The sequence below is a fragment of the Sciurus carolinensis genome, chromosome 6, assembly GCF_902686445.1.
Source record: "Sciurus carolinensis chromosome 6, mSciCar1.2, whole genome shotgun sequence".
Lineage (NCBI taxonomy): Eukaryota > Metazoa > Chordata > Mammalia > Rodentia > Sciuridae > Sciurus > Sciurus carolinensis.
The window spans coordinates 112,685,104-112,698,607 of NC_062218.1; the positions used below are offsets into that span (position 1 = coordinate 112,685,104).

Consider the following 13,504-nt stretch of genomic DNA (forward strand, 5'->3'; position numbering starts at 1 on the left):
TTATTGTACAAGAGTGAACCTGACCCCCAGAGTTTCTCTGGGTCCCTGCCTTGCCATGTGAACATTTCCTCTTACACGAACTCCCACTTTGATGCCGTCCACCATAATGTAATGCAGCTAGGGAGGCTCTTGTGAGAGCTGGTGCCGTGCAGTTTGGACTTTCAGCCTCCAAAATTGAGCCAAATACTTTTCTTTATAAGTAACCCCCCCAGGTATTTTGATATCATAATGGAAAACTAACACATTTTGTTTTAGGCTTTACAAACAACCAGATGGGGTGGCTCAGGAAAGTCTGAGAGACCGAGTGACTTACCCTGGTGAGTAGTGAGCCAGGCCAAACGTTTGGGGATTATGCCTCTAAAACCTAGAGCTTTTTCCTTAACTTCATGATCCTCGTGGAGGTTCGAGCTTGCTTAGGCCCACAGGCTACAGAGGTGTTCAGGGCATGCTTTCCCGAGTGACTTCTTTCCCTTCCCCCCATGTCCTGAGAACATGTCCTCATGATGCTAGCCACATTCCCATGGAAATCACTTACCAGTGGCAACTTGTTCCAGAAACGTGGCAATGATTACTTGCAGCCTAGTTGGTCTCTTGCTTTTGTGAAACCTGTACTCAGTTTTTGAGGGGTCACAGTTTAACAGGCAAGTCTTTGTTTTAACAATCCTCTGATCAGGCTTCCATTTATTGAGCCGCTCCCTCTGTTTTCGCTGTCTCCCTCCCGTCCACCTACTCCCACACATCCCACTGTTGTTCAGTTGAGTTTGGCCAGTGCTAAATTGTGTTTTATTCTCAGTCTGAGAAAGAAATTGTACAAGGTGTCAACTTGGCCAACAAGGGACCCGTCCTGCCAGTGTAGTTTGAGGTTTTAGGTTTGTACATGCACTACTTTCTCCTAGCACTGTGTTTTTATCCTGAGAAATCCCAGAGAGGATTCTTGAGTGGACTAGGAAGCTGCTTTCCCACAAGAGCAGTGCACTAGTATTGATAAGAAAGCAATTGAAAGGTGCTTGAAATTTTGCAGAAAACCCAATGAAGACCAGTGCTAGCCTGCAAACTGACAGCTCAGCTCTTTTTAGCATCCAAGGCAGCAGCCTGCTGTTTTCCCAGGTGGCTCTGAATGAGACAGGAAAATGCAGTAGCCCATTTGTCACTGCCCCAGGTGCAACATATGCATGCCAATTGGTGCATGCAGCCTGCAGGCCCACTCCTGCCTGTCCCATGCCTGCATCTCAGTCTCTGGGCTTCCCTTTCACTGAGATCACTGCACAGGCTGCTCCCTTCCCTTGACCTCCACCTGAGTAGGTGACTAAAACTGTTCTTCAGGGATTCGAACTGACTTGTCCATCCTCTCCACGACCAAGCATGTCATGCTCTATGTAACTCCTCCCTCCCGTTTTAAATTCACAAAGCATGGTGTTTGAGGACTATTGGGACTCATTGCTGGCTTGCTAGCCTTTGTATCGCAAGGTTACTCTGGTGTGTGGTATATAGCAGACATGCTGGCAAGTTCTTCAGGGAGTGCTGAACTGGAATATCACTTCAGTTAAACCCTAAGTTGAGTGAGCTTAGAGGGTCTTGTGTGTAGTGTTCTGCAGAAATGGCACAAGAAAGAGAGTTGGGGTTTTCTTGGAAGAGAAAGCAAAATAGTATGTTCTGTGTCCCTTTATGCTGAACTGCTTGCCCAGTACCCACTGCCACGAATGAAATAAACTGATTAGTAGCTGATAATATCCCTTTTGCCTCTCTGAGAAGGGAAATGAAACATAGCATACAGAAGTGACATTACAGATATAAAATTAGCTTAAGAGACACTCTGCGTCTGGACTGTTTTAAAAAGGGCATTTTATTGTGAATTTTGGCTGCACATTTAGAACTACTTTCTTTGATGAGGATTTAATCTAGGTTACAGGTGAATTAATGTGTATGAGTAGGGTAACGTGACTACTGACAGCCCTAAGTCCCACTGACACACTGGGCACCCCCTCTACCAACTTCCAGTTCTACCGAGAGAAGGGAGGGAGCCTTCTGAGCCAGAGATATGCAAAACCTGAATATAGACTCTCAGAGTGAGCCCAGACATAGTGATTCCATTCGGCAAGAAGGTCACTGTGTCTGCTTTTCCTGCCAACATACCCTGGCTCTTAATCTATGGCTGCCTTGTGCAGCAAGAGAGCTGTGCCAGGAAGCTACACTTTGTGACTGTGAGGCATTTTGAGAATTTAAAATCATGTCAATGGGGTTTTGTCAGGGTAGGCTGGAGGAAGGGAGTTATACACAGTTTTAGAAGAGTACCATCTTTTAACATCCTTTTGTTTGTTGGTCTGAGAGTTACCACAACTCGTTTAAAAAAAAAAAGGACTCTGATCCCAGCTACAAATAAAGTTCACCAATGCCATTTCTGCCAAAAATATAAAAAGACCCACCCCAAAAAAGTACTGTTTATCTGAGTGATTATTGCTTTCTTTGTGCTTTTCCGTATTTTCTATAATGTATACTCATTGAATTTGCATTGAATTTGTTGTAAAGCAACAAATCCTATTTAGAAAGCAGAGCCCTACCCTCTCCCTGCTAACTGATTGTATTCCTCTGGATGTTCATTATTGGGGTCATAAAAATGGCATGGGCCGAGTGGCCCTGCCTGTGCCCCTGAAACAGGCCTCAACCAAGACTCATATCTGCAGTCCTCTCCCCACTGCCAATTCCAAAGGCAGGGCAAACACCCACCCTGAAAGGACCCTGGCAGCAGGGAAGCTGCTGGAGTGAGGCCAGTCAGACACCTCAGCAGCAGCAGGGGGGTTATGTTCATGTCCAATCATCTCCAGCAGTCCAGCCTGCTTGACATGTGCTCATTGGGAGGGAAACTGTCCACTCAAGTTCATCACCCTGAGAACATCTAGTTGATGCACATTATTCTGGAAGTTGGAGAGATCCTGTTTTCTGGATCTGTAGGGATCAAATAAAATGTAATAAGTAGAGACAGATATCTGGGAGGAAAGTACCCATGGAGGAATTCCAAATATCCCCTTGGGGTCAGGGAGTGGGGGAAGACAAGATTTTCATTTAGCTAAACTCAGGGCTTTGACTTCACAGACTGGTTATTGACAAGCACTCAGTCTATCAACCAATCCTGCTGCTGTCTACTGAGCCCAGGCCTTGTGGAACTTGAGGTGAGGAGTCTGGCAGAAAGGGCATGCATGGCCATGACACTGTGTCATCTCACCTTTGGGCACAATTCCTCCAGCAAGTTTCTTCAGAAACCTTCATTTCTTATGCATCACATGCTGACCTATTTTTGAATGCAGTGGGATTCCTCACTCCAGTGGGCCTTAACGCTTTGAACTTGAGGTCATGACCCATGCCTGCACCACACAGTTCAGGAGCAGAATTCCTTCTAGTTTATATGATAGAGTCTGTCAGGGAGGTAAAGCCCTTATTAACAATAGATTATTTATAATTGGTGATAAGATCTCATTCATTACCTTACGTTGTTCCGTGTACTTCCTTATGATGATGCACGTATCCCTCAATTTTAGAAAGTACCCCAACAAAAAAACAATGCTAGTGCATTTATTTTATCAGCCATTTGAAAAAAGATAAAACAAGCCAATCATATCATGAGTAACTTTAAAAGATTAAAGTTTTAAATGAAGTGAATTTTCAAGCTTTAATTTTAAGTGGATGTTGAATTATGGGACATAGATATGACAAAAGTTAGAAAGGTGGCACAATAATTGAATGATTTGTGTTTGACACACAGTATCCTAGAATATGCTACTTGGCCAAATTCATTTTTTCCTTTTTTCTTTCTCTATTTTTAATCCAAGTATCTTAGAATGAAGCTGCACAGAGGTAAATTGCTTACAAGAAAAATAGTTACAAACAGTTTTAATAATGATTCTAGTAACTTTTAGAGAGTGTTGACAAAGACTTATTGCTTCTCTGGTAGAGCAGGGAAATTGCCGATCTTCTCTTCAAATCGGGACTTCAGAGCCATCATTCTGTCGCCTTATGGAAAGCAGGTTGCTGAATGTTTATATTCACCAACATGCTTGTTGTCTCATTCATAACCACATCCACTGTTTCTCGTGGACCATGTGTGTATGTGCGTGTATGCACATGTGTGCACCCTTGTATTAAAGGGTAACAAGATAAGTTCCACATCTGGCTGTTCTGTTATTTATATTAAATAATGACACGATGATATTGGTGGCCCATAATTCTCCATTTTCTATTAACCACCCTGCCTAAGTAAACTGTTTTCTGATCTCTCTTAGATGGAAATCCTCTATGAATGTGGAAGCCATTAGCAGAGTAATTGCTGTCTGTTGCCATGACAACCAGCCGCTGCAGTCACCTGCCCGAAGTCCTGCCAGACTGCACCAGCTCGGCTGCACCCGTGGTGAAGACTGTGGAGGATTGTGGCAGCCTAGTGAATGGGCAGCCACAGTATGTCATGCAAGTTTCAGCCAAGGACGGGCAGCTGCTGTCAACAGTAGTGCGGACTCTTGCCACCCAGAGGTAGTACCACAATTAAAATAAATGAATCTGTAATTGATCTGGAGAACTGTTTGTCAGATGGAAAATGCTAAAGGGAATATAATTAGTACTCAGGTCTTTGTGTCAGGTGAGAGGAGGTTGAAAAAAAGACTATACAAGTTCTGTCATCGCTGTTTCTATAGCAATAGGGCATAAAGCAGAGATTCACGTTGTCTGGTGTTTTGCTTAAAGTCACACTTGCAGAGAGCCATGCGGGGAAGCATCCCACAAGATGCAGGGTTGCTTGCTTTACATTCATTATTTTGACATTGCTGTGGTAATGATGCTCTTATTGTCTTCAGGAGCGCTTTGTTAGAATAGAATGAACAAGGCACCTGATTTCAGGTGACTAAGCCAGAGTCGTTGGATTTGCGGGTACAACTTTTGAAATGACATTCCTAGTGTGCATGCTGATCAGCACCGCCTGGTGGACACACTGTGCAGGGCCACTCTTCGGATGAGTCTCCTTTTACATGGGGCCTCTTCTGTTGTCCCCTCCTTTGCCCTCTGTGGTCCCCAACCCTTCACATACACACTTATGTGAAGTGCTATCGTTAAAACCTCCATGGCTGTTTTCCTTGTGATGAACCAAAGCAAGGGTGAATGAAGGTTCTGAACAACTTGGAGACTGCTTATCCAGGCTGCCACTTGGTCTCAGGGGCTCTGTTGTGCTACTGTTGACCAAGGCAGATTGGGAGCCATGGGCTACCAGGATGATTGTTGTGCCTTGGCTTCTCCAACTTTTTTTCAGAATGGTTAAATTCATAGGCTTTTGACCTATGAGTGTAAAGTGTATGTCACCACCAGACTTACCCTGTAGTGCCAGTGCTCACACTTCTAACCCTGAAACTTAAGAACAGTTATTCGCACTTGACCATTTACCTCAACCAGAGTGATAGGTCTGCCCCTATGATGCAGGCTCAGGCCCACAGGTCCATATGTGTACCTGCAGCAGGACTACTGGTAGCACCACAGCCTGGACACAGTAGCTCTCAGACATGGAAACACACCCATGCATGTAAACATTGTCCATGTGCCATCTATTTAAAATCTATGCAGTTGTCACAAAGCAAAGAAATAGAAACATATTGAATAGACATTGTCCCCACTACTTGGAGAATTTCCAACAATTGATTAAGACTCAGAACAGGATGAAGTGAAGTGAGACTGGATGACTAGGTGTGTACCAGTTACCCTGACAGCCATCAATCACTTTGGTTGATCAGGAGAAGCAGGCTGCAGATGAAATAACTGAGACCTGTGAGCCAGGAAGTGTTTCTGTCTGTCAGGCATCCCTACTCTCCAGCCATGCAGCTACATAAAAAAGAGGGCTGCAGAGCTTGCGTGTACATGGCACAAAGTAAATGAAGGAGGACAGGAGGAAAAAGTCAACTCTGTCACATTTCTTCCCCCTACCCCCTGCACAAGTGGGTCTTCCAAGCAAGTTGGAGGGAGGTCTTTCTCTTCGCTCATTCTCAGAATCATTGCCAGAAAGGCCTTTGGGAAACAGCCCTCTTTCCATGGCTGTTTCTCATTGGATCAAAAATGATATTGACAAGAATGATGGGGCATGGGCATTGGTCACTGTTAATTTTGGAGTATGTGGGAGAGACAGGGAAGTAGGCAAGGAGGCTGGTAATAAGGTTGTCACATATGATAACATTTTAAAGTCTAAAGCCCAACACAGGATAGCACAAGCAACATAAGAAGATGTAGATCTGGACTCATTGATAGCACTTGCCTAACATTTGTAAGGCAGAACTGCAAAAAGAGAACAAGAGGGAGAAAAGGAAGAAGATGTGGCTCAGAGAAGGGTTCGGTCTTTTCAGAGGACACAATACCCACTGAGAAGTGAAGCCATCTTACTTTGATCCTTTCACTGGCACTGACTTCCATAGTGAGGCCATGTTATTTAATCTGGGCTTGAGTTTTTCCATAAGTGACGCTAGCTAACATCAACCAAGTCTTTACTGTGTGCTGGTCCCTATTTTAAGTTTCTAAGCTGCACTATCTTTTCTCATCCTCAAAATCACCACATTGGGAAGGCACCATTCTTTGTGCTCATTTTAAAGATGAGAAGACTGAAGTACAGAGAGATGAAGTTTCCTGCCCAAAGTGAAAGGGCTGTAAGCCCCTGAACTGGGCAGGAACTGGGCTAAGGCAGCTGGGTTGCAGAGCCTGCACTGAGGACCACTAACTGTACCTCACTGCCTTCACATACTGTGCAGGAGTGGGTTTTCCAAAAGTAAAGGCAGAACTCTATGCAGAGGCCTCCTTGGTAGGGCATACTCCTTACTCAGTTTCAGTTCAGTGTCTTTGGCCTCCCAGAGATCATTTTCCAAAAGTTCAAAGGGCCATCCACCACTTGGTTTTGTCCACAGTTCTGTGTGGCAGCTTCAGGGTTGGTTGCTGTTCACTTCCCTCCTCCCATTCTCCCACCCCATTAAAAAGAGAAACAAAAGGAACCTCTGGGTATATAAAAGTGTCCTGGCCTGGTTCAAAAGATGTAATTTGTCTCGAAACCACAATTGATATCATTTCAAAACCATTGCTGTTCTTTATGGTGAGGAATGATTTTTATTTTTTGATTGGTAGTTTGCCTGAACCTCATCTACGTTCTAGACAAAAATAACATGTTGTTCATTTTCACTCACTTTTGGCCCTAGGCCACACCTGGCTATTTTTATATTGGCAAAAGTAGATGGCCTGAGTGCTCTGGAGTGCCTAAGACCACTGGCCCCACTGCCAAGGTCAAGTGTAAAAATCCAAGGGGTCTTAAAAAGCAGTATCTGTTTTAAGCAGTTGCCACTGGGAAGGACCCAAACGACACAGAGCTAGAGGCCTTCCACATGCCATGGGTCACAGCCCAGTGACCAGCAGGTGCCCCTCCTTCTCTTGCAGCCCCTTCAATGACCGGCCAATGTGCAGGATCTGCCATGAGGGCAGCAGCCAAGAGGACTTGCTCTCTCCATGTGAATGTACGGGGACCTTGGGGACAATTCATCGGAGCTGCCTGGAGCACTGGCTGTCGTCCTCAAACACCAGCTACTGTGAACTCTGCCACTTCAGGTTTGCAGTCGAGCGCAAACCCAGACCGTTAGTGGAGGTCAGTAAGTGGGGCACGTCCTGAAAACTTAGCTCTAATGAGCAAATGATGTCTGCTTTTATGCCTGGATCACAAACCCTGTACAGCTTCACTGAAGCACAGTAATAGCTCTGTGTGAGTGTGTGTGTGTGTGTGTGTGTGTGTGTGTGTGTGTGCGTGTGTGTGTGTGTGAGAGAGAGAGAGAGAGAGAGAGAGAGAGAGAGAAGCAGACAGGGAGGGACAACTTGTCAGCTCACTTGGGAGCCAGCAGTAGAAGGGTGACCTCCAAAAAAGTGGACCCAAAAAAAAGAAGAAACTAGTGTAAGGAGAAAGGGAAAGTTCAGAGACATGATCTCCATTTTTCAATGCCCTTGAAGTGGAACAAACAGATTGAACACCTCCCTGCACATCCTCTGACCAACTTAGAGCAATAGATAAATGGGCATTCGGGTTGCATATCCTAAGAGGTCTTCAGGAGAAAATATAGCTGCATGTACAATGGGGTTAGAGCCACACTTCCTGTGTTCTGTGGCCTTGGGTAAGTTACCTTACTCCCTTGTATTTACCATAAAAATGAAAGGAGTTAATACATAAAAAGCACTTAATAACTCAGGGCACATATTCAAGTGTTTGAATAAAAACATCTTTCCTGGGATTTCGTGCACAAGCTCTTTTCAACTGATAACCTAGTATTGGAATTGTTTTTCTTAAAAATGATGCTATCAGTCTACAAAAATAAAAATAAAAAAATTTTTAAATGATGCTATTAACCCAGCAGCCATTAAAATGACAGGACATTCTTTTCTGTGTTTTCAGAGGCACAGGACTGTTCTTGAAACCTAAGGTCTGGTCTGATATTAATCAGAAAAGTGAAAAAAAATATACTATTTCTGCCCTTCCTCCTACCCCCAAATTCAGGTAGTAAATTAAAGACTGGATATTAGCAATAATAAATATTTTGGTGCATTGTGAGGCAGAGCTAGCTGAAAGGGGCCAAGACATTGTGTCTGTGATCAGACCTGCTCATAATATTATTTCAGCAGCTAACCCAGTGGAGTCCTGAAATTAGAGCAAGAACTAGAGATCAAGAAGCCCTTCTTGGGCTGGGGAGATAGCTCAGTTGGTAGAGTGCTTGCCTTGCAAGCATAAGGCCCTGGGTTTGATCCCCAGCACCACAAAAAAAAAAAAAAAAAAAAAAAAAAAAGAAGCCATTCTTGGAGACCACCAAATAAATATGTTGGCGTGAAGGCACTGAAAAGCTCTGGAGAGCTTTGTGTGTACATCTCTTGGTTTTGACCTTGAAATTTTAATTGGGACCCATAACTGGGGCTTGTTTTAGCTATGAATTACTTGCCAAATGGCACAAAATTTATTTGCCTTGCCCCAGTAAATGCTGAATCAAATGACCTCTTAATTTAGCCATCTTGCCACTTGACATCCACTTTCAGAAATTCATGTTTGTAAATTGTCTGTCAGGAATTTGACCCTGTGCCAGATTCACTGGGAGTTAACATTTCAGAACCCCTCTGCAGAGGGGAAATATAATTGAATAATAAACAAATGGGGTGATGATTTCTCAAGCCCAATGGCAAAGTAAAAAGACATCTATTTCTCCTTTCCAGAAGCTTCTTGGAATCTTCCCAATTTGATATTGCAGCCTCTCTAGGGCAGCTGGCTTCCCAGAGTGAGGAAATCCTGCTTCTAAATGGATTGCATCCAGAGGTCTTCTTTACTGGTACCTCCCCAGAGAAGACTTTTATTTTCACTTGATAAAAGCACATGCCTGTAATCCCAGTGGCTTAAAAGACTGAGGCAGGAGGATCACAAGTTCAAAGCCAGCCTCAGCAACTTATCAAGGCTCTAAATAACTGAGACCTTGTCTCTAAATAAAATACAAAAAAGGACGGGGATGTGGCTAAGTGGTTAAGTGCCCCTTCAATCCCCAGTACAAAAAAAATTCCAGTGTATACACCCATAATATGTAACAAGGGGGAGTATCCATGTGTGCATGTGTGTACACATCTCAGTCTTTCTAATAACTTGTGTGTCAAATCACCCAGTGAACTCTTTCAGTCTCAGAGAGGGTAACACCCAAACATAGAGGTTTCTTCAAAGTTACTGATGTTGGGTCCCAGACTGACTCCAGAATGGCAGGCAACTGTCATCAAACAAGGAAATGAGTCAAATGACCTTGAGAAGGTGTGAGGTGCTCTACAAGATTTAGAGCCCTTGCCTACAAAAACTTCACCCAAACGGTCAGTGTGGTGAAATTTTCATTGCACAAATGGAATGTGACAATTTTCAGAGTTAATGATGATTGAACAAGTTGAAAGTGAAAGGCAAACTTCTCAGGCTGTGGGAGGCTGGCTGTTTGATCATCCCATGGCGAAATGAACTTGCTGTTTGACCACAAGCAATAAAAAGTTGTCTTTGGTTTCTCAGCTGTAGGACAAATGAGAACCAGGTGTGAGCAGATTTTTAAACAAATGACATGACTAATTGACTTTTCCCTTCTTACCAAAGGGCAGGGTTATTTGTAGTGAACATTGCTTCTCAGTATTTTTACCCTGAGATAAACATACATCTTTTTTTTTTTTTTTTTAAGCATATCAGTCAAACCTGCCTATTTGGGTTAAGGATTAGGAATATCATTACTTTATTTCTCATTTTTATTCTTTTAATTGCTTTAATCATTACTTTGTTTACCAGCTGGATCTGCCTTCTCATTAAAGCGAGAAAATTCCATAACATTTAATTTCAAAATCGATGGGACAATAACAGCTCTTGTTGCTAGAGGAAGCAGTTTTAAAAGTCATTTATAAATTTTATTTGTCAGCATCTAGACGCCAACATTGGTTGGAATTACTTTAACACCTCCTCCAACTTGCACTTTTCAGCAAACCCTCTCAGCCCTCCGTTCACACAACCCTTGGATCCTCTTTACTCCCTTTCTTAAGGCACTTACTTCTCCACTCGTTCTCGTACTTTCCGCATCCAGCTGTTGGATGTTCATTTTTAAATAGTGAGGAACTCAGGGCTATTGCATATACATAGGCTGCCTTGGAAAGTTTTTTCCCCCACAAGGGTAAGTTTCTACTCATATGGCCAAATCAATGGCTGGTTTTATTAGAATCTCCAAACTGGGTATTCCCTCCCCACTTTGCCATTGACCATCTGTGTGACCATCTGTGTGCCTCTGGTCAGTTTCTCTGAGCTTCATTGTGGAAGAGGGCGAGCAAGGAGCTCTCCATTACTTCTTTTGGGCTCCATAGGGCTAGAAGTTCTGTTTTAAAACAAACAAACAAGGAAACAAACTTAAGCACCATAGTGGCATATATCTGTAATCCCAGTGACTTTGGAGGCTAAGGCAGGAGGATGGCAAGTTTGAGGCCAGCTTCAGCAACTTTTTGAGACCCTGTCTCAAAATAAAAACATGAAAAGGGCTGTGGATATAGCCCAGTGGTAAAGCACCCCTGGGTTCAATCCCAAGTATACCCCCCAAAAAAATCTACACTTAAAATAAGTACATTGTATAGTATGTAATTTATACATCAGTAAGTTGATTTTGTGTCTGTCTACTTAACCTCTCTACCTACTTATCCACCTTGCCTATCATTGTATATGGCCAGGATGTCTTTAGTCTCTTTTGGGGGTTGCATTACAAATTTTATACCCTAAATAGTTTTTTGCTGTGAAGTAAGCCAGTAAAACAAGAGCTAGTTTCAACCTAAGAGAGCTATGTTGCAGTCATCTAGTTTAGTCAGATGTGGATGAATTTCTGCCATAGTCCAGCTAATGCAAATCTCATAAGGTCTGTGTCCAATCGTGCAAAACTTGGAAGCATTCAAAACATTCACAGTGAAAAGGAAGAGCAGTTAAAACAGACATGCATTTCTTACCTCCACAACTAGCTTCTCTCATGAAGTCTGCATGGGTTTTGTTGATGATGGAAAATTGCACCCGTGGCAATTTGTAAGATGGATTATCCCCAAGAATAATGACCCACTAGAACATAGTAAATAGATATCCACTAACCATAAAAGGATTCACTGAATGACCGGCCTGGGTGGTTTTATGGTTTCCTTCCTGCTCATTTTTAGTTTTCCTCATTTCTCTCAGTAAGGCGAACTCTGATACCATTCTTTTATAACAAAGGGTAAAATACAACAAGCCAATAAAAATACAATGATTCATCCCCCAAAATGTGTGTCTCAATTCCAGCCTATTGCCATGATTGCATTTCTGATTGGTTTGCAGTTTGCAAAGAACCCCATCTTACTATGTGCAGATAGCATGCATCCCAGCATTGCCCAGAAAACCAATGAAGTTATAGATCAGCCCAATAACGTTGTGATTAAAATGAAACAGCCAGGAAACGGTGGAAATCTGGAAAACAGGCTTCTAAGCTCTGATCTTCCTCCGATGAGGGAGACGTGGTGATTTTCACGGAGAGGGTGATTAGATTTCCGTATTCCTATTTCCTTTACACAGACCCAGCTGATTGATAAGAATAGTATGAACAATTTAAAAGCTGTTCGCTGTGAGTCAGAGGTTTAGCTAAATTGAAACCAAGTGTTTTCACACATATCAGTTACCCAGAATAATGGGATGTAAAGCTAGGGAGATGAGGATTAAGGATTTTTTCCCTAACTTTTTTTATTTATGAATTTTTTTAAGTCACTAGAAGAAAATAGTTTTGAAGTGTGCCCTGGATTCAGTATAATCTCCAGCTACACAACAGAGAGAAAGTGCACACAAAGCAGAGAGAACTGCATACAAAGAAACCACTTGACACTTGCTATTTAGTAGATTCAAGACTTCACTTAACTCCTAATATAGATAGATAGGTAGATACTGGATTTAGGTGAGGAACTCTTATTATAGTGTGTTTTGTTTTGATTTTTAATATTCATCCAAGAAAAAAACATGAGCTTTTTGTTTCAGAATATTTGCTTTCATCAGCAAACTCTCCCAGCATTGAGGTGATTAGGAAATTATATCATAAGGGATATAAACTGATTCAAGGAGATGCCCAGGCGAGAGGCCCACTATTCCATTCCTCATAGGAAGGAGTACAAGCTTCTTTTTTCCACTCCAACCCGTGAGTGCAGCCCAGCAAAAAAGGTGGCTAGACCATGATGGTAGCCTGTGATAGATGTGCTTTATTGGATAGATACTTCTTTGAACTGAAGAAGGCGAATGCCGTTGGGTGGGGTGTGCACTCCCCAGTCCCTCCAGGCTTTGCCTGCTGCTCCCCCACCCCTAGCCCCCTTCTCTGGCTCCCACTGCCTGTCTACTATTGACCTGTGAGACTCCTGAATTGGATGATTTCTCCCACCTTTAAAGGAGTTCTCTGTGCATTTCTTTCTACAGAATCTTTCTTTCACGGAATTATAGACAGAACTTAATGATCTCCTTCTTCTTGTCCCCACATTACCAGTAGCTGAAAGGGCTGATTTAAAATCAAGGTAAGAGACAATGTACTCATGTGGACAGTGGTAAGAATAACTGTGATTACTCTACCTTGCACTTGAGTACGCTCGGGTTTGCTAGCAGAGCATTTCCTTGACCTCTGACAAGGTCACTGAGTGGGCTTCCATCAGACCATGCTGCCTCCATGTGGACTTGTGGCACTAGCCTTTGTGTCAGCAGTTGAGGTGACACGTGTGATGACTGAACCCTAGCAATTCTTGATCCTGCAGTTGTTCAGCCTTGAATATTTCTCTTGGTGCTGGTGGCTAATTTGGCAGTTGCTTCGTTACTTAAAGCTTAGCTACAAAGAAGCTGTTTTAAGGTATCTATTAAATTCACAGCTTGCTTCATTAAAAATCACTTCATTAAAAAAGCAAGCCAACCGAAGTGTTCACATGGCCGTGCCAGATG

General features: G+C 43.0%; 1 protein-coding gene across 2 annotated transcripts in view; it reads left to right on the forward strand.

Moving 5' to 3' along the window:
* Positions 1 to 13,504, forward strand: part of Marchf3 (membrane associated ring-CH-type finger 3) — a 144,662-nt gene that overhangs the window by 106,205 nt on the left and 24,953 nt on the right. The window contains exons 1-3 of one of the 2 annotated variants that reach the window (XM_047555215.1): positions 3,116 to 3,167; positions 4,275 to 4,518; positions 7,438 to 7,642. In XM_047555215.1, coding sequence (XP_047411171.1) covers positions 4,331 to 4,518; positions 7,438 to 7,642 — 393 coding nt within the window. In that variant the 5' untranslated portion in view covers positions 3,116 to 3,167; positions 4,275 to 4,330. Of the gene's footprint in view, positions 1 to 3,115; positions 3,168 to 4,274; positions 4,519 to 7,437; positions 7,643 to 13,504 lie in introns of those variants that run through there. The other variant, XM_047555214.1, reaches the window with a different exon arrangement.